The following is a 25726-nucleotide window of genomic DNA, read 5'->3' on the forward strand; positions in this document are numbered from 1 at the left end:
GCAATGCAATACAATGAGGGTTTAAAGAAAATGTGTGTTGGTAAATTTCTGTTTTTAAAAAGAGAAAAGCAGCACGTTCTCCAGGAAATGACTGCTTTCTACTGAGGATGTAGTTTCAGAGATCACTGAACTCTCAGACTGTGGCAGCGCTTACAGGTGAATGTCGTAAAACTGCAGCACATAAAACAAAGCCAGCATGTTTGATTTTCGGCGCTTTAATACCACTTAATTACATCATGGTTTGGTTTTTGCAGTTAAATTTCACTCCGTTGCCAGCATGTCAGCATCTGAATCATTAGTCTTTATGTTAGAGGCAGTGACTCAGCTTCCTGAGCTTAATGCTTGGAGTTTCACATGAACTGCTGGCTGTAATATATGGGTCAGTGGGTTGGTGATTTAGCTTAACTGGGTTAACTTGGCTTGCATCCTGGTTTTTATGCTTCCCTGATATTTCTCCCCATGCTTTTTACTGTCACATGTGCGTGCATCATCGGGTTCGTTTTTTTTCTGTCTTGTTGTTGCGCATTTCGCCATAAGCAGCTTCTTTGTAGCCCACACACTGTAGAAAAAGAAGAAAAGTTGTACTTTGCTTTACTTAAACAACCCAACCCTGATTCTGAACTCCTTCCAAATATTTTGATCCGTGCATAATTGAGAGAGCAGTTTGTTTTTGCACCTGCACTGCTAATTGTGCTAATTTTTATAGTGGCTAATTTATAGTGCCTACGCAGTAACTTAATAGCTTGTGCAAATTGTCTCAGCAGAAGCTACGTCAACAACTGTTCTGCCTAAATTTAATGTCCTTGTTGGCTGAATGCCTCTGATATGTTCTGGGATTTTGCACTTCTTGATATCTAATATTAAGAATACCTCTGATTGGATGCTCTGAAACTGCAACACAAGATCAAATGACACAGAAAAAGCTCAAAGGGAGGTTTGAAAGTGCCTCGTGTTTCTTTTTCCATCCTCTGCTTTGAGATCTAAACACCCTCGGCTGCAGCAAGGAACGGTGGTGTCATCTCAGTGTGCTCACAATCAAATATTTAACAGCAGAGATGAGCAGTGAAGAGGGGGAAGAAAGAAAGAAAACATAAAAAAATAAAACGGAGATAGACAAAGTAAAGAACTGGAGAAGAGCGGGGGAAACCAGTGACATGTAAGAGAGAAAAGACAAACAGAGAACATGCACTAAACAGAACGCCTGTAAAGATAGTGATTTTGTTATGCTCTCTAGTGTCAAAGCTTTGAGAAGCAAGAAGTACTAATAAAGGAACAAGAATGAGTAAGGAGAAAAACAGACCAGAGTGGAGAGAATGTAAAAAAAAAAAAAATCCATGGACAGTGAGATGGAGGCAGCATTGAGATGTGGGAATAATCACAGATTGGCAGCTGGAATGAGGAGTGACAGAGACAGGCTGATAAAAGGCTAAGAAGGAAAGGAGAGCTATTAGAGATGAAGAAGATGGGAGGTGTACGGAGAGAACGAGGGGCAAATTGAAAGTCGTGTCAAGCCACCGGTGTCAGTAGTGGTCACATAAACTGATAGATGATGTGGGAATCAAGGGAGCAGACTGGGTGCTAATGAAGAGCTTCAGGGCAAAACTTGGACTGATTAGTAAAAGTATGAGTGCTGGAATATGAATTAGTGTTTTAGGCATGCACTCAAACACTTGGAGGATTTCGTGCATATAACAACATGTGCTATTTCAGAAAGTAAAACAGCACCCAGTTCAAAGAAAGAAGCCTGTTTTTTATTCTTAGTGAGTGTGAATCTTTCAGATATTCAGGCACAGGTAAAATAATCAAAATACTGCAGTATACAGCTGTTTCTCAGAGTAGATGGTCACGCTGGCAGTTTTTAGAGACCGCTGTGTTTCAGCTGAAAGCTAAGTTACTGTCATGGCCATCTCAAAGAGCCATTACTGTGCATAAAAATGCAATAATCTATTATCTCCAGCAGAATAACAATAACCACAGGGTGACTTTTAAGCAGCTTCATTCAAAGAGCTTCGGCGAGAAACTGGGGTAACCTTTTCCAAGCTTAAGCCAGTCGACCTAAAATAGCTAATGACCTTACCGGGGCTAACGGCTCTTATTCTCCCAGACCTGCTGTCGAGTGGTGCCTTTGCCTGAGTCGATTATACAACTTTAATTGACAATTTCAAGACCTGGATCAGTGTTTCAGTTACAGTGGTGACCCGGTTCAGCTTGTGGTCTTCTCAAAATAAGTGGTCTGTTTAAGACGATCACTGCACTGCAAATTAATTGCCTACTTGTAAAACCAGATTACCTCGAGTTGTTTTTTTAGATGGTTTTAGACTCGAGAATGGCCACACGTCTCCAGAACTGTACTGCGTATCTTCAGCGAGTGTGTTTTTTTTTTTTTTTTTTTTTTTTTTTTTGTGTGTGTTTATTTCTTCTTTCATTGATTCCATCACATTAATGGACTCTCATCGATCTAGACACCCTAAGGCCAGAGCCATGTACACCTGCTCTTGCTGATCTAAGAGCTGCTTGACATTAATTTTGTTTAACTTAGTGCTGGACAGAAGGCCAGTAATGGGCAAAGAGATGCTTTTATTTCAACACAGGATGAAGTGTTGCACGTGTAATTTTCACCCTGTCCAGAAAACTAGTGGCCTTTTGCAATAGTAAATCACAATTATAGCTTTTCTATAGCTAAATGATTACAAACACAGTCACCTGTGCTCCACAGAGACTTGAAAAGCTGAACTGAGGCAATGCAAATGTAAATGGAACTAATGCTAGGCAGCCTTATACCACCATAAGGAAATGATCAAAAGCCATCCATGGCGTTATAGCAGCTTTAATTTGATGAGGAGGTAAGAGGAGAGGAGGTCCTGCAAATGGCTGATGTATGTTTCAGAAAATGTGTCAGTTTTGATATTTTTTTTGTTTGTTTTTTCTGTGCATTCAATAGTGTGATAACAGTTTATAAAAATATATTAATGATACTTCTATATATTCCTTCCAAATAAAGAGCTCACCCGTGTTGCATGTGCATTTGTTTCTCCATGAAAACCTGTTGTAACTCTCCAGGGAGGCCAAGCGCAACAAAAAAAAACCTGCTGTTTGCTGTCTGCCAGCTAACAACCAGATAATACCAGACCGACTGTCAAGTGTGTATTTTGCCCTAAATTTGGGAGTGTTGATTTTGAAAACTGATTTAAAAAACTTTTGCAAGTGATTCTATAATGCATCATTTTTATCTGGCATTATAATTTCCTTTTAGCCTCTGTATGCTGCACATTATGTTTCACATTAAGATAATTTAGAGAAACCTGAGGTGCAGAACATAGGCATGGATGAACAGGCAAAGGGTAAAAAAGAGGAGATAATACTGAGGTGATGAGTGATGAAAAGGACTACAGCGGGGGGAGGAAGACACTAAAAAGCCTTAAATCCTGAATGCTTCCCTGTGAATCTGTGAATAGTCACATAGCCATGGGGAGCCAGCGTGTTAACATTTCCCAACTGTACCACCAGTATGTGTGTTAAAAGCTCTGTTATCCATTGCGTTGGTTTTGTGTAAAACAGAAATGGCTCTCATGCTGAGAGAAGATGAGAGACAGACTGAATTACTGCAGAAAGAAATCACAGTGATTTCACACCTGATTATCTCCACATCTATCCTGCCACTCTGTCAGGACCGATCCATTTCCCCTCATCTGTCCCATCCTGAGCGTTTGTTTGTGTTTCAAAAGGTCTTTTCAGGCATGGGACACAAAACGTTGCAGGCTTTATTAAGTGATTCCATTTTGTCAGTTAGACAGGGGTCACTTTTTTTTTTTTTAATGGTCCTTACAACTTCACCCAGAGATGCCCAAAACAATGATGGAGAGAGCCATTGTACGCTTTGTCACTAGCAGGGGGTGCCCCTGCCCCACATGAAGACGCCTCAAGAGAGAGAGGTCTGTTTGTTTGGTTGGTTGGTTTTAGTTGTACATGTTCAGCTGCATGACGGCCTTTTGCAACTTTTATGAAAAAAAGAGACCAGAGCTCATTCAGACATGAAGCCAACATAAGATGCCGTCAGATTAATGGAAAGGAGTGCATCTTAAAGGGGCCGTACTGAACTGTACTGAATGATTTATTTATTTTTATTTTTTACCTCTGTTCTTTTCCCAAGAAACAGAGTGAGTCTCATTTTCTTCAAGTTAACTTTCTGAAATCTCCTTTTAATGCAGTGAAACCCCTTCAGGTGAATCCGTTTTGCTTTGCAGCCACTTATGCAGTGCAACACCAGCCACCAGACGTTCAGATAAATTTATGCAACTGAGAGAAGCTTAGGAGCCAAAATTAGTTTTGAAAGCTCAGCAGTTGCCTTTTACAAACCCATAAATCCCACGTTTAACGCTGCCTCAGACAAAACTATGACTTTGAGCCCCGCTTTTCCCAGACACGGGAGCCTTCTTTGGGTGACATGGAAGACGACTATCAGCTTAGACTGTTTATTTTTAAATGCACAAGCACATTGTGGCCTTTTTTTCTACTTTAATAAAAAAACAAACAAACAACTAAAAAAAACAACTAAACCAGAGGAATGATTTTGATACTTCGGTGTTCAGACTCCGTTTAATCAGAACAGCATTGTTTTCATTTATTAAATCTGCCACCAGCGCGCACACACACTGAGACCCACAGGTCCGATGTTATTAACAGGGCGATCCAATCACTCCCTGGCTTTGTAATGAAGGAGAGCAGTAATGAATGAGAGCAAGATAATCCTCCACAATCTTCATCGCCTTCATTCTTTGTTCAGGAAGCTGTAGGCACAGCCTCTAATCAACACTTCAATTTGGCCTCCTGACATTACCAATTTACTGACAGGCTGGATTCCTGCGTGCGCTCTCAGGGATTCAGACCTATTTAAAGGTCTCTCGGCCCTCTCTCTCTCTGTCTTTTTTGCATTTTTCTCCCCGGTGACTCAAACTCCCCCAGTTTATTCAACCATTTATCAGTTCATTTTCTCTACTTATTTTTGTGGCGCCGCAGAACAACTGCTGTTGCAGTGCAAGCTATTAGTTGAGTTAAAGGTACCTGAAGGCACGTAGTCCGTGAACAGCACCATCTCTCCTGTTGATCTGGCAGTTTCTCATCTGTTGTTTCCCTTGCGACATATAAAAGAGGAGCTGAAGTCTGTGAACTCGCTCTGAACTGCGTCCACCTGTTCCTGTTAAAAGCAAGCTGCACTGTTTAGATGGCAAGCCTTCAGATGTGTCATGTTTGCGCATCTTGTGAGAGGGATGTCATGACTTTGGTGAGGTGGTTTGCATTAGTGTTCAGGAATCCTGTCCTTTGAAACAGAGCAGAGACGTGATGTAATGGATTTTGTTTATGCCCTTGAAAAACCTCCTCTTAACGTTTCCAGTCATGGAAAGTTGGCCCCTCTCGCTTGGTCTTTAAGCAATTTCCTCATTCACACTCATGCAGTTTCCCACCTTCACACATGTGCAGTCCTCTTTTGTTTGCAACATAGGAGCTTTACTGGAGCTGTTTTGGGTGGAGTGCAGTCCTTAAAGTTGTCTCGCTCTCATTTTTCTTTGCCTAGCCTGTGGCATGACTCATGTTGACATATTTCTCCTGTCAGTGATTCTGTGTACATCCATTTAGGAAAGCAGGTCACTCGTGGAAATGTAAATACACACTTACAGAAAACACATGTACTCTGGAATCTGGTTTCAGTAACACTGTTTATAAAAGCAGCAGGTCCATAATCAGATTTTTCTCATACCCACCACCTTATTCAGAAGGAATTACACACCTATTTTAACTGTGATATTAAATCGAGATACTCTCCTCTCATCAGGTGGCACTGGAAGTTTATCTTTCTCATGTACAAGCTCATTAAGGAGCAAACTCATTAGAAACCTTGTTGTGCTGGGGTGCGCTGGCCGCCAAACTGAGGCTGGGGAAATCAGTTTTTTCAATTCCCTTCTGCCACTGCATAAACCTAGTTTTCTGTATACAGGACGTGTGTGAAATTGAGTTACGGCTAAAAAGTGACTGTAACACGGGGCTGTATTACTGAACTCTTTTAACTGTTAGTAACCATTCTGATTCGATTTAGTCTTTTTCAAGAACGAATCGATTAGGAACGATTTGCATTTGAGAAAAAAAAAAGACAAATTGTTCTGAAGTCAGTGACCTTACAGTATCCTCTCTTGTGTCAGTTCACAAGCATCCCAACTTAACTCTAGCCTAGCAAAGCCATTAGGCTCCCCTAACCTTTACCTTTACACCAGTTCACTTGTTCAAGCCATATGACTGCTCTTTTAATGTGTTTACTCAACCAAACAACCAACCAACCAAAGTCTCTATGCATTAATTTAGAGGCTTAAAGGAGACCCTAAGCATTTGTTGTTTTTTAGTTTTTTTGCAAAAAGGAGATTTTCAAATCGAAATGGGTCTTATTGTAAATACCTGAGTCCAGTTAGCACTGCAGCTTATTCCATACAGTTTCCAAGGAGAGGAATTTAGCAATGCAGAAAGGAGTGTGGGTGTGTGTGTGTGTGTGTGTGTGTGTGTGTGTGTGTGTGTGTGTGTGTGTGTGTGTGTGTGTGTGTGTGTGTGTGTTTTCTTTCCAAACCCCTGTGCAAACTACCTTTGTGTTCCTCTTCAGATGTGACCACACACTTGTCTCAGCTGTCTCCATGTGCCCATCCTGGTTTCTGCTTGAATTTTTTCTTCTGTTTTAGTGAAGAAAACGTAATCATTACAAAGTTCTCCAAGTTGAGGTAAAACATACTGTTGTTAAGGGATGTTGGATGTGTATTAAGCATTTTCAAATCTTGAGATAAGCTAGTTTGAAGCAGACAGGAATCTTAAAGTTAGTTGGGATGGGACTCCTTAGCCTAACTCAAGGCTCAGTCACACTTGTAGACCGTGGCACATCTGCAGTTAACTTGCAGTCACGATACAGAGGCCAGGTCTGCGACCACTCAGTCAGCAGCTTCGGTGGGACAAGAGGGCAACATCAATGAGATGAAGTCAGTCAGCTATCATTTTGCGATTGAATGGCAGTTGTATGCAATCTGTTTGTGATAATACAGTGATTAACTGTGATAAATCAGCAAAAATCATAAATCTGTTGTCATCCACATACACAGAAATTAACTGCTTATATTCACAGTCCAGCCAGATCCTCTTAGATTTGAAACAGAAATTACTCCACAAATAGTGACGTAGTTGCTTCAGGACAGCAATTTATTTGCAAAATGATGTAGGTGCTCAGTAACTATGCTTTTATATAGGAATATAACCAGAATACAACCAATTAGCAACCAGTTGAACTGAGTCCCGTATTGGAAAGAGACATGGCCCAGGCAAGTTGCACTCATCAGTGCAGGCTGACTCGATCGCAACATGTTGGGCAATCTGCCTGCATTTATAAATTAGACAGTACTTCAAGTATTTGCTAATCTTCACCAGTCTGTCTGAGAGTGACTGCACTGCAATTGTTTGGAGACAGTTTGTCTCCCATCAGTCGCCTTTGGTCACCTAGAGGTTCAGGGTGTTGTACACTCAGCCTCTGGACAACCAGCTGATCCTCACACCTACTTACAATTGGTTGCCGAATATCCTATTATATCTCTAGTGTAACTGAGCCATAAGATACTAACTTTGGTTACTTACATGCCATCAAGTACTCTAACAACTCTCATGCTGCTGTTTTGATTTTATAAAGATGATAAAATATTTAAGTGCATCAGGTTTTTATTTTCCACTCATAATGGGTTGATGGCATGTGTTAAATCACAGCATCTCCTGATGCGGCACTAATGTTGTAAATCAAAAGAAACCCTGGTGTAATGTGCACTTCAGTGTTTTTGCTTGCGTCATTTAGGTGTATCAACATATGTAGCTAAAAGCATGCAGGCCAGCTGCATGCTTTGTTTTTTTTCTCTGTGCTTGAGATCTCACTGAGCACACTGTACGCACAAGACTACCATTTACTAATGTCTACAATTAGTGTCGATTTCACAATGAAATCCAACAAATGTTGTGCTCACTTGTAACCTTGGAGACCAGCAGCGCATGCTGGTTGTGCATAAACTTCTCAGTGGCATCTCTCCTGAGAAGCGCAGAAATGCCTGTTCTGGCCTTTTGCTTTCTTTCAACAGAAGAAAAAGTGACACAAGAAAGCAAACAAAGAGAGTTGCTATCAACTGTTGAGCAGCTCTCGGCTAACGCAGTTCAGTTTTTTTTTTTTTAACAGAACGGCTCTTTCACATTCGTAACATTTGTACCATGGCTGACTTAATGATTGTTTTTTTTAACTGGTTTGAAGTTAATTGACTGTATTTGTGGCACTTCGCAGAAATCCGCTTGTTCACCTTGACTTCACTGTGTATTGATTTAATACAAGGTAATTTTTTTCAGTGTTCGTGCTGATGCCCTGCCTGTCCTCCAGCCGAGCATCACGGTGGATGTTTTCTGTCATTTCGTGGCATCACAGATCTCAGGGATAACATTTTTTTGCTTGTCCGCTGAGACATTTTTTCTTACGGTGTCTCCAGTGTAACATCGTAGAAAGTGCAGTATTTGTGACTGTGTGACCTGTCATGTTTTAAGCGCTTTATTTGGGAATGTTGCTGAAATCTGCTGCCAAGCCTGCAGGAGTTTTTTCCCCCACATGATTCAGATACAGAAAATGTTTCTTTCTTTCTTTTTTAAGTAAAGAAGCATGTGGGAAAGGAACCTCTGAGATATATATATATATATATATATATATATATATATATATATATATATATATATATATATATATATATATATATATATATATATATATATATATATATATATATATATTAGTGCCTATATTTCAGTGGTGAATTAATCCATAGTCTCTTATACAGGAGGAAATGTAGCGCAGACAGAAGAATGTTTGTATACCTGCGTATATTGCTTGTATCTTAAAATTGAATTACACCAGTTTATTCAGCTCTGTTTCCGCTGCCTTTTTCTTTTCATGTGATTTAAAACATTTAAATCTTTAAAAAAAAAAAGTCTATATTTAATACCATAGTCTCTCACGCTTAATCAAAAAGATCAGGCCCAAAGGTAATAAAAGTATCATGAATCATTTCCTTGAGGATCTTGTTTTACTGCATGGCTCCAATCCTTATCCATTTCCTGTCTTTCTTTTTTTTTCTGGCATCCAGCAGATCTCTTTACAACCCTTTGCAGTGTTTGTTGTTGTTGTTGCTGTCTTCCCCCTGACTTTATTCCTTCTCTTCCTCTGCTGCCCTCTATGTACCTCTCTCCCAGTACATCCAGTGTTTCACCTGTCAGTCTGAGTTATCTATCACTTTATCTCTGTATCTAATTCACGTTGCCCCTTTGTCCCCTCACCCTCAGCTGGGCTCTGTGCCCGGCAGTTACTGTAGCTCTGTTGGCTGGTACTACTGTGGTCTGGTCCAACCCCACACCGCTCCCCTCTGTCATACGCTTTTACTGCAGAACTTACATGGAACAAAATGTTGAGTTGAGGCTGTCAGAGGTGTATAATCCTGCTTTAATTTTCATTAGTATTGTTTAGAAATAGTTACTCAGTATTTCAGATGCTTGACTAGTAGTAGTACCTCGTAAACTGAATGGTAAGCGACTTATTCAGTGTAAAACAGTCTGATGTTATTCTCTACTGTGTAAATTTATATTTTATGTTCAGTTTTCACAGTGACTCAACTTCCAAGAAGAAGCGATAGTGACAAAACTTTGTCAGTTCACTCTAATCTTGTGAGTGGGTGCGTGATGGATGTCTGTAATGGAATAAAGATCAACTGCGGAGTGCATCAGAGCAAAAAAGAGCTGAAGAAGTCACCTTGCACTGAATCATTTTAGAGTATGCGGTGCAGCGGTGTTAAGTCGACTAGTGTATGATTTGTTTATGAGCCTGAAGCTAGGGGAAGGTGAATGAGTAAATGGAGAGATGCCAGAAAAATTCTTTAACAGTGTGTTACATGCCTCTCACATGAACTACAGCTATATGTGCAATGACATTAAATCTACTGAGTGCTCATCTCTTCTACTGTTAGCTTACGTCTTATGTATAGAAAGCACAGCTAATATAACAGCACATGATCTCAGTTTTTATTCGTGAGGTGAGAGAAATAGTGTATTTGTTTTGTTTTGTCATTGTGTGCATGTGTACGAGGTTGCACAAGCACAGCAATGCCTCAGCAAAGGGAGGAAAGATGTAGACTAACATGGATAGGATGAAAAAAAACCCAAAATAAGTGTTTTATGAGGATGGAAGCACATTAATCAAGGATGCCAGTGCATTTATGTGAGTAACACTGAATATAATTATACCTTTTGTGTGTGTGCAGTAAAGACCAAAGAAAGAGCAGTTGGTTGGTTGGTGACATTTCTTTTTGTTGGTGGTGGAGTAGGCTAATCGCATCTTGAAGCTACCGTTGGTCTAAATTCACACAACCAAAGCACAACCAAACCTGTGGCTTTTTTTTTTTTTTTTTTTTGTAAGTTTGCTCAGAAAAGGAAAATAAAACTGCAACTTGTGCACTTTGTAGCATCAAGGTTTGAGTTTTTGTTGAAGAGGCCGAGATGTGGTTTACTATTTCCTCAGGTTTAGTAGGTTTCTAGGCCAGGTTATCATACAAAACTGTTTATCTCAGCAACTGTGGTGAGCGTCTTGTGATTATGGACAAACGGCAGAAAGAGAACACTAAAAACCCACTTTATTTTATCATTTGAACCATTTGAACCCCTTAAAATGTGGGGAATTGTGTTAGGTTAGTTACTAATTGGGCCACCACTTGATCCCAACATTACATATAGTTTGAACAGCAACCATCTTAATGAAACACCCCTAACAGTCATTGCAATAATGCAAACTTCAGATTTCTGGAATGTGTTCAGGCAGGACACTGAGGCAACTAATGACAAAAAATGAGCCCTTTATTAAGCCAACAGCAAAAGATATACACAGTTAAAAGTAAATATAAAATAAAAAGTCCAAAATAATAACAAGCATTATGAAAATAGCCAGAGCGGTATACTATAAAGCCAGGCTTTCTTTGTGTCAGCTGGCTCAGCAAACCCCAGTCAGAGATAACGGGGATCACAGTAACAGTGATCAGGTTTCTCTTTCAAGCCGAGCTTTCTGTTTCAGGCTCTGTGTGTGTTCAAATGAATGGGGGCATTTCATGCATCATATATGACTCTTCTTTTGCAGAAAAAGATCCCTGTGAGTGCCGCCTACTTATCAGATGATGGAAGATAAAATGGTGTTGAAAATCTATAAAGAACAAAAAAAAAAAAAAATTATATTACAGTAAAATGCAAATAAGACAAGAAATTAATGCTGCAGAAAATTGTAAATCTTGGGATTTAGTGTACAGAGTGGTAAAATGAACATTTTAAATTCAAGTTATTTTATTTTAATGCTGAGTGCGCTCTCAGTGCTGCTGTTTATTTATAATGTGACGCTGCACTTTAGAGCTCTGAAACTTTAAACTGGATCCATTTAAACATTAAAGCTTACTGTCCAATAAAGGAGACGTGGAAACCGCTTTATTTTGTCAGCAGATCAAAGTGAATTTAATTTTATTGGTTAAACAGTCATTCTTGGTGTGCATGTAAAAACATTTATACAATTTCTTCATCACCAAATTAATAGATGACACATTCCAGTGACAGTTCAATGGGCTGCTGTAACTTTACAGCTAGGCTTCCTTCGAAGTAAAGGCTTAGGGAGTTGCACAGATTTTAAACTGAAACTCTGAACATAACCTGATTCCAACCAGGGTGTCTGTTCAGCATAAATGATCAAAACACAAAAGGCAAATAATTAACACAAAGACAAGAAGACTAACATTAAATCTTAGGGAAATAAAGATGGTACTAACACATAGATGAGACAGAAGGAGGTGGCGACAGGAAAACACTGGGGAGACCAAAATAACAATAGAAATCAAAACAGGAAGTAAAACTCAACAACACGTCACTAAAACAAAAAACCCCGGGGCAGAGCGTTTGACACCTCTTGCAAAGAGTGTTAGAAAACTGACACTGAAACCAAAGTTTTATCATAGACACTATAGTGATGCGGTGCAGATCTGCAGAAGCTAAATTTGTGACTAAGCTACAGCTTTACTGGCCTGCACAGACTCTCGAAGAGAGAGGCACACACGTCTCCTGTTGAAGCAGAAAACATTCCAGCGCTGAAAGTTAAAAATATTTCAGCTTTTAGCTCAACAATGCTGCACATTAAACGGGTTGTCAGTCGTTTCATAGCAACAGCAGCGGCCTAGACGAGTGCTTCCCCCAAGCAGCTGTTGCAACCAGACGAAGAAAAGGTGCCTCTGGATCCAAGAGCCAAAGGTTATTTTCAGCTCCGTGTCATTCACTCTGTTACTGTTACCTCACTGTTGAAAGGGGAACACTATTACAGTTTATCTATGCAATAATTTCACTCAGTCTTTAACAGTGCATAAGCACCTCTTATGTTGAAATGTGGACTCCTGACCAATACCGGTCTGCTATTACACAACACCGATAGTGAATGAAAGGCTTATCATCAAACGGCGAGCAGATAATGTTCATTTAACCATGTATTGGACTTCATCTTGTGCAATGAAGCCCAATAAAAATTGACAACATATCAAATTCCAGATGATTTGTACTTTTGTCAGCTCTGAGTTGCCAACACAGACACTTTGAGGGAGGAATCTTACTGCGTCACCAAATAGATAGACATTTACTGGCACCAGTTAAAAAACAGAGTTTTGTCAGCTCTAAAAACGTGGCCGGCAGAGTCAGACGGAAGCTTTCATGGCTAGACCAATAAATGGATTTATTTTTCCAAAAAGCCCTGCAGATTCAACTTTCAGAAGTGTTTTAACTTTAGCAAGTGATCCTATAGGTTAGGGCCCACCATCCATCCTAAGAGGCTGACTCAGTTAAATGGTTTTGACATAAACGTTCAGAGCAGGGTGGTTCAGTTTTAAAACAATCTCTAATAAAATGACTTTTTGACATTTAAACTAATTTTTAGCACCCAGAGACTCTCTGATAGCTCGCACAGTTTGCCCGGGAAGAGGTGACTGCTGAAAGCATCTGCTGTCGCGTTTGGTTCCAGCAAAGCTCTGTAAACATAACTCTCAGTGGCTCATGTCTGGAGATGGCAGACTTCTTGGACCAAATTAGTATCACAGCAGCTTTCTGTATCTAATTAAAAGAAGCGACGGGAAAAAACAAATGCAGCGTCTGCACGCGTGCTCACTAATTAACACAGTGTTGAAAATCTTTGCATTGCTTTAAAAATGGGGCAGGACTGCAAAAAAAATCTTCATTTTTATGAATATTCTGGTTTTTATTAGTTCTTTTTTTTTTTAGAGTCTGAACAAACTGGAGCCCTCCTAGTCTAAGGGATGGTGAAATATTTATCAGAATATGCGCATTTGAAATTTTCTGGTCCTAGACAGAGAATGACCTCGCTGGTTATGGCAAGACTGACCTTGCATGGCATCATGACTGCGAGCCAGAGATGAGAATTAACTGTCTGTCAGTGGAGGAGAGACAGCAATCCCCTGAAGCCAGTTGACAGTTTGCTCAGTTTTAATGAAATGGGTGGCAGACCACACGTCCCTCGGCTTAGGCTGGAAACCTCCAATACAGTGACAGTGATTGCCTCAATTTTATTTACAAATTGAAAATCCAAAAATATAAGGGGAAATAATAATGACAGCAGTGTTAAGAAAGCATTCTTTATCAGAGCTCATCCACTAACTTTTTCTCGGAGAGCAGAGTTGCTTTATTTGAGTCTGTTTACCCCAAGAAAGAAAATTGGATTTTAATTACTTGACTGCAAGAGTGTTGCAAATTTTCAAGATTAGTAAGTGTTGCAACAGTTTTGAGATGTACATAATTAGGAGAGTGCCGAGGACTGAAATCACACAGTGTCTCACATTCCTGGTGATTCCAGAAGGAAAAAGCAGACCAATATAAGTGAAATAATTGTATGCTGAGCATGAACCAGTGACTGACACACAATGGGAAAAAATGGAAAAAAACAGTTATTTATTGACTTGTTGACATTTTATTCCATTATATACATCCAGTGTGTAGTTTGACATTTTTGGGAAATACACTTTCTTCCCGTTGTCATGCATCTACACTATATATGAATCTGAAGCCACTTAGTTTAGCTTTGTGATGGAGGTCTTTGTGAGCGGCCTATAGCTGCGTGAAGCTAGAAGATCCACATGTGTTCTCATTTATTTCTGGTGGGTGATCACATGACCAGAGTTTGAGAATTTGTTGTTTGGTGTCATTGGTGGGGCTGCTGATTACTGTGGCAGTGTCAGACAAGCCGAGCTGCCTTAGGCCAAGCCAAGTTGTTTTATGCAAGCTTCCCGATTGGACTTAAGACTAACCTTTGACATGAAGTCACGTCAGTGCTCTCCTCCTTCTGCCCAGTCACCCCCCCCCCCTTCACACACACACACACTGTCAGAGCTTACATCTCACATCTCTTCATCACTGCTCAGTCTCATCAGCTCCACCTTGACGCCCTCTTTTCTCCTCTGTTTATCTTCCTCTCCACACATCCCTTCTTGTTCTCGAGCTCTTTTTTTCAGCTTTGTTCCTGCTCTTCAGCCTCCAAACTCTGGCTCCACTTTTGCCTTTGTCTCTGCTGTCTTTTGTTTTCTCCTCGCACTTCCCACTTCTGTCAAAGCAAAGCTCTCAGCTGCTGCTCTCTGCGTTTCCATTCCTCCTCCAGTCTTTGGTACATATGAAGGGAGAAGTGCCATCCCCCGTTCTCCTCCAGCATATCCTCCACTTTACTCAGTAGCTCTCTCACCTGCTGCGACTGCTCTCCTTCCCTTCTCCTTTCAAGCTCACCCCCTCTCCTCACCCTTCCTGCTTCCTTGTCTTTTTTCTTCAGCCAAGTCCATTCCTGTCTCTTTCCACCTCCTTTCACCTCCTTTAGTCCGTCTTGCTTGCCGTCGACAGCTGCCTTGTTATCCAGCACATGGTATTGATAGCGACATTTCTCCATCAGCCACCTCAGAGCAGGGCCACCTTTTTGGATGTGCTCCTGCACGCTGCACCCTCTTTCCTTTAGCAAGTCCCCAAATGTGAACAACACCATCGTGTGTCTCCAGACAGCAGGTGTGAAGACTTCCATCCGGCTCTCCACTGCCCTCTTCTCCGACTCAGTGAAGTCCATAAGAGGAATTACCAACAGAACAACATGAGGTCCTTCAGTTCCACACAGAGAGAGCGCTCTCAGCAGCTCAAGTTTCTCCTCTTTGGGAACAAACTCCTCACACATTCCCCAGCCTTGTGCATCCACAACGGTCAAATGACGTTCAGCAGTAACCGCACTAGCAGCTGTGCTGGCCCCTCCACCTCTTGTGTCAAAAACCTGCCCTCGACCCAACATGGTGTTACCTGTGGAGCTCTTGCCTGTCCGTCTGGGACCAAGCAGCAAAGCCTTGAGTGCGCGTGATGCTGTTGGAAAGAGAAGGGCAAGAAAACTTTGAAACCAAAGGCTTGTAGTTGAGTTTAGTGGGCCTATAATAGATTCATCAATTACTAAAGTCAAGAAAGAGTGCAGTGAGTGGCAGGAGTGAATCACACCCGCCCACTTGTAATCATATTTTACACCTCACATGAATCATATCCATTTCAGTATCTTAGGCTTTTCTTCTGTCTTTCTTCCCTTCAGTGTTTTGCACACTGGAGGTTTGTTCCTAACAGATGCCTGCTGTTATCTTTAACCACAAAACAAGACCTGAAAAACTAAAGCCCACTCCTTGTTGGAAATGTAGCACACAAATTCTGGTCTTAGATGTGCTGGTAGAAAGTCGCTCTTAGTTTTGCAGAAAAGTCACGACTTATATTTAACATTTGTGAGATCTGCTCATAAATTTGCCTTCAAGGATTAGGATTTCACTTACGTGCATTCACAGGTGTGTTCCACCAGCTTTCCATTGTGGGTGATTTCCAGTCTTTGCCATTATAATAATCCTCCATTACAACTGGAGTACCTCAGCGGGGGTACCTGAACCCAGCTTCCCAGGATAAACAGCCTATAGCATGAAGAGTGTGAGTATTGCCACTCTGGCTGCACTCTCATTGACAGTTTAACCACAGCACTGATAGCCCTTCCACTTATGAACAACAGAAGCGCCTCCCAGCTTTTATTGCTGTCTTGACATTCCTGAGAATCATTAAACTATCAAATGGTTATGATTCCTGTCAGTTTGTGTCACTGTTTAATGAGTGTTGTTTACTGTTCAGTGGATTTTGAAATGTGTGTTTATTTAATACTCAAGGATTTAAGTGCACAAACCTTATGAGAACATTTTCCCGTACGCGGTGATGCTGCAGTAGAAGCCGCAACAGACTCTCAGTATGCAGAGATTTACTGTAGATAACCAAATGTCAGGGCTCACGTGTGGTCCATCTGTAAGCTTAATCTGAGCATGTGTACTCACGGATACAGATAATAGTTTACTACGGCTCTGAACACGTGCCCGCAATTTGGCGTCAGCCTGCGTTGTTTTTGAGTGTCCGCAGATGACATTGTGCGTAAGTATCAGCAGCACAGTTGTTACAGTTTTCCATTAAAGTTACAGTCAGCACAACTACAATTCATTAATTACATCATTAATTAATGATGTCAGAATAGTGTATTTTAACATTGCTCAGGCTCAATGCAATGCTGCAGGGCTTGCTCATAGTTTAGTGCCTAGTCCATTTAGATGAAATGCTGTTTTGCACCTACCTGCCTAATCTGCTTACTTCACAGTGTGAGGTCCAACATTACTTAGAATGACATTGGGACGGGTCCCTGGATGAGCATTGACATTGCATTCAGCTACATATTATTTATATTATACTGATATTTTGCCATTTCCTACAAGTCACTGATTTCTAAATTAGAACCAGGGAGGTGTGTTACAATACCGGGTTAAGTTACACCGCTCAGTGTCCGTCCCTCCTGTCTCTCTTACCTCTCTGTTTTTGCACCTGATCCTTTTTTTTTTTTTTTTTTTAATCTGTGTGTGTTTGTGTGTGTGTGGGCAGTCGTGCACACAGATGAGCACACTCTCTGACCTGACAGGTAAAGCCAGTGAAGGATCAGCTGGGTATTTATCTCAGTCTGTCTCCATCAGGTTGGTGGCAAAGGTGTGCCTGCTGCATGTGTGCACGTGTGAGAACTCGTGTGTTATTGCGCACGTGCGTGTGTGTGTGAGAGTGAGAGAGTGCTTTTCCCGTCTTCATTTACACATGATCCTTGAGGCCACAGGGAGAGTAGCAGCATTTCCGCACGTACGCTGTCCTCTAACCTCTCTCGCTTTTATATTTGTTTTGAACTTTGCTCTGCTTCTCCTTCTGCTGCTACTCGCACAAATGCACAACAACCTTACTAATTGCGTATATAATTAGGTTACCCTCTCTAATGAGGCTGCCCATCTCTGAAATTCAGAAATAGTGTTTACACAGCACATTACATTTATATGTGTGCTAAAACTAGGCTGCCTCTAAGTTTGTTTAATTATTCAGTTGTTTTAAAAGCATTCATCCTTAAGAAAGACATTATGCACTCTGCTGTAATGCATCGATTGATTTTTTTGTTACAGGCCGCTCCATCTTTCTATTGTCACAGCCATTGTGAAGAATAGTAGGAATACACAGGAAGCTCTGTTGTGTTCCTCGATTACTGATGTTGGCCGTTTGACAGATAAGATGGGATTTATCGATGCTGGTGGCTGAACCATAAAAACAAAGCCACTGGCATCAGCCAATCATTTATCCAGTTATTTCGTCTTTCAGTGAATTTGTTATTTTTGTTATTTGTCTTTCACACAGTGGCATTTTCTAATCTAAAATTGAATATTTATAATCCACATTCTCATTTATATCTTTTATTAATAGCGAATAAATTATCACAACTATCCCTTGTTATCCTACTCTGGCTGAACTATCCATCCGTCCATCCACTTTATCAGGCTGGAGCCTATCCCAGCTGTCATAAGACACCCTGGAGATGTTGCCATTGTAACCCACTCAAATTAGATATGTGTGTAAGTGATCCAGCGTCACGATGTTTCTCAGAGACAGCACCATTACACGCCATTCAAACATGTTTTTGGCCACTGGGCTATTGTAAGTGCAACATTAAAAACAGGCCTAATGAGAACAGTGAGACTAAATCATCATCAGCAGTAAAGATCAAAACCAAAAAAGTAGCTAAAATGCTGTGTAGAGGGGGGGGAGGGGGGGGGGCATTTTAAAGGCATCTGTTACATGATTTATAGAAAAATACTGATTATTCCAGCTTGAAATAATAATGTAATTTTCAGCATATCTTACAAAGATGAAATGCACAGTTTGTGACACTTTTCATAAATACACACATACATACTCTATAGTCTCTCTACATACAAGGTTTGGGTCTCTTAATTTCAGACGTGCTTCGTAAATTATGCCAACGATTTCCTCTATAATCGACATTTTTATGACTAAAACCTGCCCGCCTGCAGTTCAAGGGGATCTGAGGGTCAGACAGACCCACTGTGCTCTGTCCGTACCTATTTATCACCCTCTCTCCGTTGAGTCCACCCTTCCCTCTAATCTCGTGACCCCTTCACATCTTTCTCTGCTTCATCTCCTTTGCTTTTTTTTTTTTTACCTCTTCTTTACCCCTTCCGCTTTCTCCCTTTATTTCTTTCTACCACTCTCTTACATCTTCCCTTTTTCTCTTCCTCTTATCGCTGTGCCTCGCATCCCAGAGGAGACGGTAAACAGTGGATTTACAGTAATGGTAAAAAGAGAACAGGGCTTAAAAAAGAAACACCACTGTGGCTTGTATTACTACCAGCTCCGCTGTACTAGCCAGCTCTGCCCACAGTGCCCGTCTTTCTGTGCGACACTAATGTGGCCAGTGAGTCACACCACAGACAATTTAAAGTTAGCTTTACCCGAATATTTCAGGGAGGAGTTTGCTCTAGGAGGACTTTGGAAAAAGAGGATTTTCACATCCTCCTCTCCTAAATCTGTGTGGGACGGGCTTAGAACAAGTTTGTTTGTAGCCATTAGTCCTCCCACCCCGTGGCTGCGTCCTCTTTTTTTTTTTTTTTTTTAAAGTATGAAAAGGTTTTCTAACAAATCCTCCATGGATTGTAGCAACATTACTGCATTAGCTCTTCACAATGGCTTCTTCAGTGTGTCTTAAAGCGTGATCGTGCTAAAAACTTGGTGTCACACAATGAATTAGGGAAGCAGATACAGGACACCACCGGAGGTACATTAGTTATGGATAACAACAACTCCCCTCCGTGTCTGTGAAGGACATTTTGGCAAAGTTCAGTTTTGAGTGTTTGGAAAGGAGGATGCTGCGCTCCCAGGATAGAGAAACACCTCCCGCTAATCCCCGTCTTTATTTTGTTTTTGTTGTGAGGTTTGAATTTAGTTAATTTGTACAAATTCTCTCTTTGTTGTGTCACAAGGAATAATTTAAGCTCACTTTCCTCATTGCTGGTTAGGCTCAGATTTGTCAATTGAAATATTTATAAGCTGTTTTCAGTGCACTGCTGGCTTCCTGGAAGATCTAAGCAGGCTTTATATTTAATATTCTGCACTGATTTGTTCTACATACAATGTGAAAGTCACTCTTGGGGGAGCGTATAGTGAAAGCAATGCACTGAGGCTGAGACTGGTCAGCAAGCACTGCAGCACGGCTCTTAAATGGCATAAAGATTCAGCGCCTTGAATCAATTTTCTTTTTGTCTGTCTTGAAACAGCCTCATATGTGAAGCTTTTTCCTTGAACTCCTCACATCTAGTTGGTAGTATGAGTGACAAAGCAGCTTCGGCATAAAGTTTAGTCACATTTTAAAGTCAATATGACAATTAAAGCATATTTTTAAAAGCCTGAAGAAGCTACCCAATTACCAAGCTTCTGTGTCTTTCTTGTAGTCGTCGAGTTTGAATTAATTTTCACTCAGCTGTAACATGCAAGCAAAACATGGTCCTGAGGTGTGTGTGTGTGTGTGTGTGTGTGTGTGTGTGTGTGTGTGTGTGTGTGTGTGTGTGTGTGTGTGTGTGTGTGTGTGTGTGTGTATGTGTGTAGCACTGTTGCTGACTGTGGGAAGATTTTGCCAGCACAATAGTGTCAGAGCTTCGCCCATGAACTTAAGCTCAAATGAGGGCTGAGTACAGAGATGGGTTTGATCTGGAGTGCCCATGTAATCATGCATTGAAGCGTGGCCATGTAGCGATGACCACCGAACACTCATGGGTCAGAACAGCAAGACGTTGACAGGCCTTTGAAGTTTTTAGATTTCAGGAATCTCAACTACACAACATGTTACATGCTGTGTGAATGCAAGCAACCATTAAACAAAAAGACTTTTCTATGAGGAAAAAGTGTAAATTGGCAAAGAGGTTACTTAAATCAGAAAGTAACAAGGTTATGGATCTCATGTTTTTTTTGCTACAACAGAAACATTTCTATTTGTACCAGAATATACTTAAGCTCAGCACCCAGTCCTGACATGCACTTCACTGCATTTATTTGCCCTTGGGCAAGCTCAAAGCTTTCTGTATGTGCTTAGCAAGGACGTGTGTGCATTCTGTATTTGTTTACTTGACACCATTTGAATGTTTCTGATCTTTCTTGATTCGTGGATCCGTGTCTCTTTGCGATTCCCTCGTTAGCGTGCCCTCTGTGCATCTGTTTTTCTGCCTGTCAACATGTTTCCACGTTTGGTTTTTGTATTTCCTTTGAGTAAATGTCTGGATTTGTTTTTGTGTTTCATGTTAACAGAAAACCGTCTGTCTGCAGCTGTTTGGGAGTTTGGCTTTAGATTGGGAGAGAAAAAAAAAAGGCCAGTTATATTTGAAATATAGCAAGGTGTTAGATTATGGGACTGTTTGTAATTTTACTTTGTGTGTATGCACATAAACTTAGGAGCAAGCTTTAGGGGTTGCGCATTAGCCCACATTTTTAGCTCTGTTGCCATGTGAAAACCTTGCAACTGCAATTTTATTCATTTTCATATTGTATTGACTTTAATTAAAGGATTAAAGGATTACATGCTCCTCTAAATTCTTCAACCTCTTGGGCTTAGAAAGCACTTCCCAAACAAACTGGATAATGACAAAAACTGCACCGTCATCAGGCACAATGCAAACCTGTTTTTTTTTTTTTTTTCTGTCTCTTATTGACATTTCGAGATAATGCTGCTCTTACCCAACAGCGATAAATTCTTATATGCCAGGAAAGATCAAAAACGGTGACCTTGGAGAGTATAAAGAAGGAACAGGATGAAATGTAGAGTGTGAAAGGGGAGCAGAGAAGAAAGCAAGCAGAGGGGGCTCTCCTTTGCTGATAGAAGAGCATTGCTGGAGGAAAGTGGAGAGAGGTGTATTGTTACAGATGAGATGAAGCTGTAGCAAATGGAGGGAAGAAGACTTGAGGGAGAGAAGGAGGAAAGGATCATGTTTTAGTTAGATGGTTGTTCTCTGTGTAACATGCGCATCTGTCTTCTCCACCCACTGTGGTTTATGCAGTTTGTGGCATCATACAACTTCTTTAAATGCTAAATAATATTAGCGTTTGCTTAGAAACTAACATGCAGGTATAATTGCATTTACCAAAAAGGAGCACTGAAGAAACTACTTCAGTGGTCGCACCTCTTAACGCTCCTGACATGCAACCTCCCAGAAGTCCACATGCGTGCCACAGCAACACTTACTTTAACTGTTATCGGTTTGTTTGATCATAATATGTGATGTCAAAGCAACATCTTGATTAGCACAAGGTTAAACCTCTGTGAAACAAAATTCAATAGGCTGTAACTGTATATAGCTTTCTTATCAGGCTAATGCAATAGACAGTATTTTGCCAGTGTAGAAATACACTGTGCTGTGTTTTCACAGCTCTGACAATACATACATAAACTCAAGAGTACTCTGTCTTTCCTGCATTTCAGTGAAAGGAGCTGTTGCTCCTTGTTTTGCTTGTGATAACAGAGCAGTGCAGATACGCCAGCGCACAAGTAAAAAAAAAATTGCTAAATGCAAACAGCACTTTCACCTTCGGTGCTGGTTAAAGTGGTTTGTTACATCACTTCAGCTTGAACGTAAACACCGGTGTTAAACCTGCTGAGGGCCAAGCATTAGTACTGTAGCTGCTGCTTAGTCCGACCTTTTATATCAGCGCTCTCTGACGCCACACATAACCTTCTGTTAACATGTATATCACATGATGTGATGTCACTGTGTGGCCATTCTTAAAACAACAACGGTTCAGACCACACTGTGGGGAAAAGGCACTGGGCTGAGTGAGTGTTTTGGCTTTGGAGTCATGTGTCTGTGTAGGTTCATCATCATCCAGGTCATGGTAGTACTAAGCTTTAAAATTGAAGGCAACTGCAGTTCTTTTTTTTTAGTTCATGAAGATGTTTCACCTCTCATCCAAGAATCTTGTTCAGGTCTAACAATTCCTGGTGAGTCCCAAGGATTTAACCCCTAGTGCAGCTGTCAGCTTGGAGGTGATGTGATGGCGTATTCATTGTACACTGATTATTTTTATCCATTTACTTAGGTGTTTGCCTATACAGAGAGCTTTGCAGCCTATGCAGACATGCTTACATGCGGTCTTCGAAAACACCAAGAGCATCAACAGCCCAGCATGGATGACACGGTGTATAGGTTGAATACTGATTGGTTGAAAAGTGGGCCAGAACAGGAAAGGGACCGACAACGGGAGTTCAGCACGAACGAGAGGAGTGTGAAAAAAACATTAAAGGTCCAAAATAAATCAATAAATAAATAAAAGAGCATTCAAAACACAGATGGTTGCTGCAGTGGACACTTCTCATTGTTTTTAATGCTCAGTTTCATTTCAGCACTTTGTATGTTAGAACGTTGCTTCTCTGCAGCTGGCTGATGACCAACAACAGCACAAGCAAGAGTAGCCCTCAGACTGGTTGTTTGTGACAGTAAACAGCTACGACTCTGCAGAACCCCTCCCCCCGCATTATTAGTTAAGGGTCACATGGGCCAAAGTGTGAATCAAGGCGTGGGTGGCACGGTCACAGGAGCCCAGGTGTGACGACACCTTTGCTGGAACTCCCCGTCAGTTTTTAGAACTGAAGAAGATTCTCAGATGAGAGCTGAGATGTCTTGATGAAGTGCAGTTGTCTCCGATTCAAATGGTTAAGATCTTTGTATCCATTAGCTTTACCGCAACCCATCAGCACAGGAACGACACAAATATGACTCAGCAGGTGTTGAAATAACGCAACAGAAAATCTAGGGGGTTTCATCGTTGCCCCGTTACTGAAAGGCACAGTGGTTTGTGTGGTTCTGTATAATGAAATCATTTCTAAATTATCCAAAGCTTTTTATTTCTTTTTATTGCATTATGTAACAGTAACAAAAGTTTTTATGCAAAAGCTCACGATACAGACATATCTACCACACCATCCAACCAGATATTTGTTGGGTTTTACTTGGAAAATAACATAAAAATAACATAAACCTCTATTAATCAGTGTTAACTAGTTAGTCTTACTTGCTTGATTCCACTCAAAGGAGAGAAATATAAACTTAACAGTTTTATTATTCCACCCAGAGGTTAAATGTGGCTAATTGTGAAAAAAAAAAAGGGAGCTCTCTCAGTAGGTGTTGCCAAACTGTGTAGGTAGTTAATGATGCCATTTCCTTCAGAGCAGGCTCTCAAATGTGAGACAGTTAATACTGCGGGAAATGCCCCAACAGAGTGTTAAAGCTTTGTTACCAGAAATATGTTCAGAAGCTTCAACAAAAAATAACAAAAGACAGCAGCTGCGGTTCACCACGGTTTACAGTTTCTGACACACACACAAAAAAAAGTATTTCCTCTTGCCTCCGACTCTTTTTCTAGCTTTTCCATATTTTCCATATTCATCTGTCTGTCAGGATTTATTCAGCATCTGCTCATCCCCTTAGGTCAGTTTTTACCTCCATCATAAAAGTAATGCTGCTGTTGCCATTTTCACCCTCTCTCCTATTATCATTTTCTACAGACAATAAATTCTGCTCTTCACTGCTGTGTACCGCATCTCATTAGAGGCGCCATGTCCCACCGTGTGCCCCCGTTACTGCTCGTTCCCATCGCAGCAGACCCGGGGTCTCCGTTCATATCCATATAAAATGTCTAATCAGGGAAGAAGTTCCACACTAGCCGGGGTCACATAACACATCGTATCAATCTGACATTGCCCAGTTACCTTCATCAGTAAACCGTCTCCCTGAATTTTCGTCTTTGTTGGTAACGCACGAGCCACAGGAAATTGTGGAGGAAATAAAAGCAGCCGAAAAGTTGCTGGTTTGATTCCGAGTGTTGCCGGCATGTCTTTGAACAGCATGAGAAAGGACTTTAGGTGAATTTTGTTCACAGTCTGTGTTTATATGTTTCTTATATGTTTATTCTGTGGTCTACTGTAATCTAGCAGTTTGTGTATAAATTATGAAGGATGGACAACACTCTAAAAACTGAACTCTGGACTTTACACTTGGAGTCGGGAGTGTTAACTCAGAACGGCTTTTACCCGATAATATGAACTTAACCGGTGTAAAGAAAAAGAAAACAAGTGATTAAACCCATCTGTAATCTAAACTGATACTTTGCCATGGTCATTCATAATGAGGCCTGTTATTTTAAATTACACAAATGTAGAAAGTAGATCACTGAAGGAAATCACTTTTCCTACCTGACTGAACTGCAGGTGATGTATTGGCTATATTTGGTGATGATATTCACTCCCGCAGCATTTTAAAGCATAATTCATCTTGTGTAATGACACAGAGGGAAATTACCTACTACTGACTGTCCACACTGAATCTACTTATGAGCTTCTTTCAACACTCAAGTTAGAGGCTTATGGGATAAAACATGATTGAAAATGTGTCATTAAGAATGAAATCTTGTCATTACTACACTAAGCATCCCCACTGAAATTATTAAGCTAAACTAATTACTTCTATAATGCAATGCAAGGCCATTATACACATCTGGAGGGCGGCTAATGATTAATGCGCATATTTCTTTTTTTCCCCCCAGTTTATAGTAAACAGCAGCCACACGATCACCTAGATCAAGTATAATACTATAAACAGGCACCTGGGTAATATCTCCTATTGAGCCCACAGCTTTGATTTACTGCACTATAAAGGCCTAATTCACTGTAACAGATTATATAAGCTTTTCACATGTCTGAAAGATAATGTGATATGAATGCTAATGATGCACGTGTGTCAACTCCTTACCTGAGTAATAAAAACATTTTTTTTGTTTGTTTCTTTTTTATACTGGGGTACCATTGTAGCTCACTGGGTTGACCCATATGCTGCAAGTTTATTGCAAAAGGCAGAGTTTGATTCTGCCCTGGGCCTTTTGCTGCGTGTCTCCTCTCCTGCTATAATAAAGGCCAAAAAAATGTTTAAAAGCCCTGCTGTGTTTTGTAGATATGACATTTTAATTCATTATGGTTATCATTCACCTCATTGACAGGTAATCATTAGGCTTCAATGCAAATGAATTAATAATGCATCATGGGTAAAGACTCAATTAAAAAGTATTCCTCTCTAAGCAGTGCGGCTTTGGATCCTTCAGTTCATTGAAGTATAAACGACGACTCTTTGATTTCTCCCTGTTGTTTAACTAACAGCAGCTA

At 40.7% G+C, this 25726-nt stretch overlaps 1 protein-coding gene across 5 annotated transcripts in view; it reads left to right on the forward strand.

Moving 5' to 3' along the window:
* LOC115796017 (SPRY domain-containing SOCS box protein 4-like) overlaps positions 1-25726 on the forward strand; it is a 77673-nt gene that overhangs the window by 46428 nt on the left and 5519 nt on the right. The window contains exon 4 of one of the 5 annotated variants that reach the window (XM_030752212.1): positions 22612-22813. The exons of the other annotated variants lie outside the window; for them this stretch is intronic. Coding sequence (XP_030608072.1) covers positions 22612-22706 — 95 coding nt within the window. The 3' untranslated portion in view covers positions 22707-22813. Of the gene's footprint in view, positions 1-22611; positions 22814-25726 lie in introns of those variants that run through there. 5 annotated transcript variants of the gene reach the window in all.

The sequence above is a fragment of the Archocentrus centrarchus genome, chromosome 17, assembly GCF_007364275.1.
Source record: "Archocentrus centrarchus isolate MPI-CPG fArcCen1 chromosome 17, fArcCen1, whole genome shotgun sequence".
In the NCBI taxonomy this organism is placed as follows: Eukaryota; Metazoa; Chordata; class Actinopteri; order Cichliformes; family Cichlidae; genus Archocentrus; species Archocentrus centrarchus.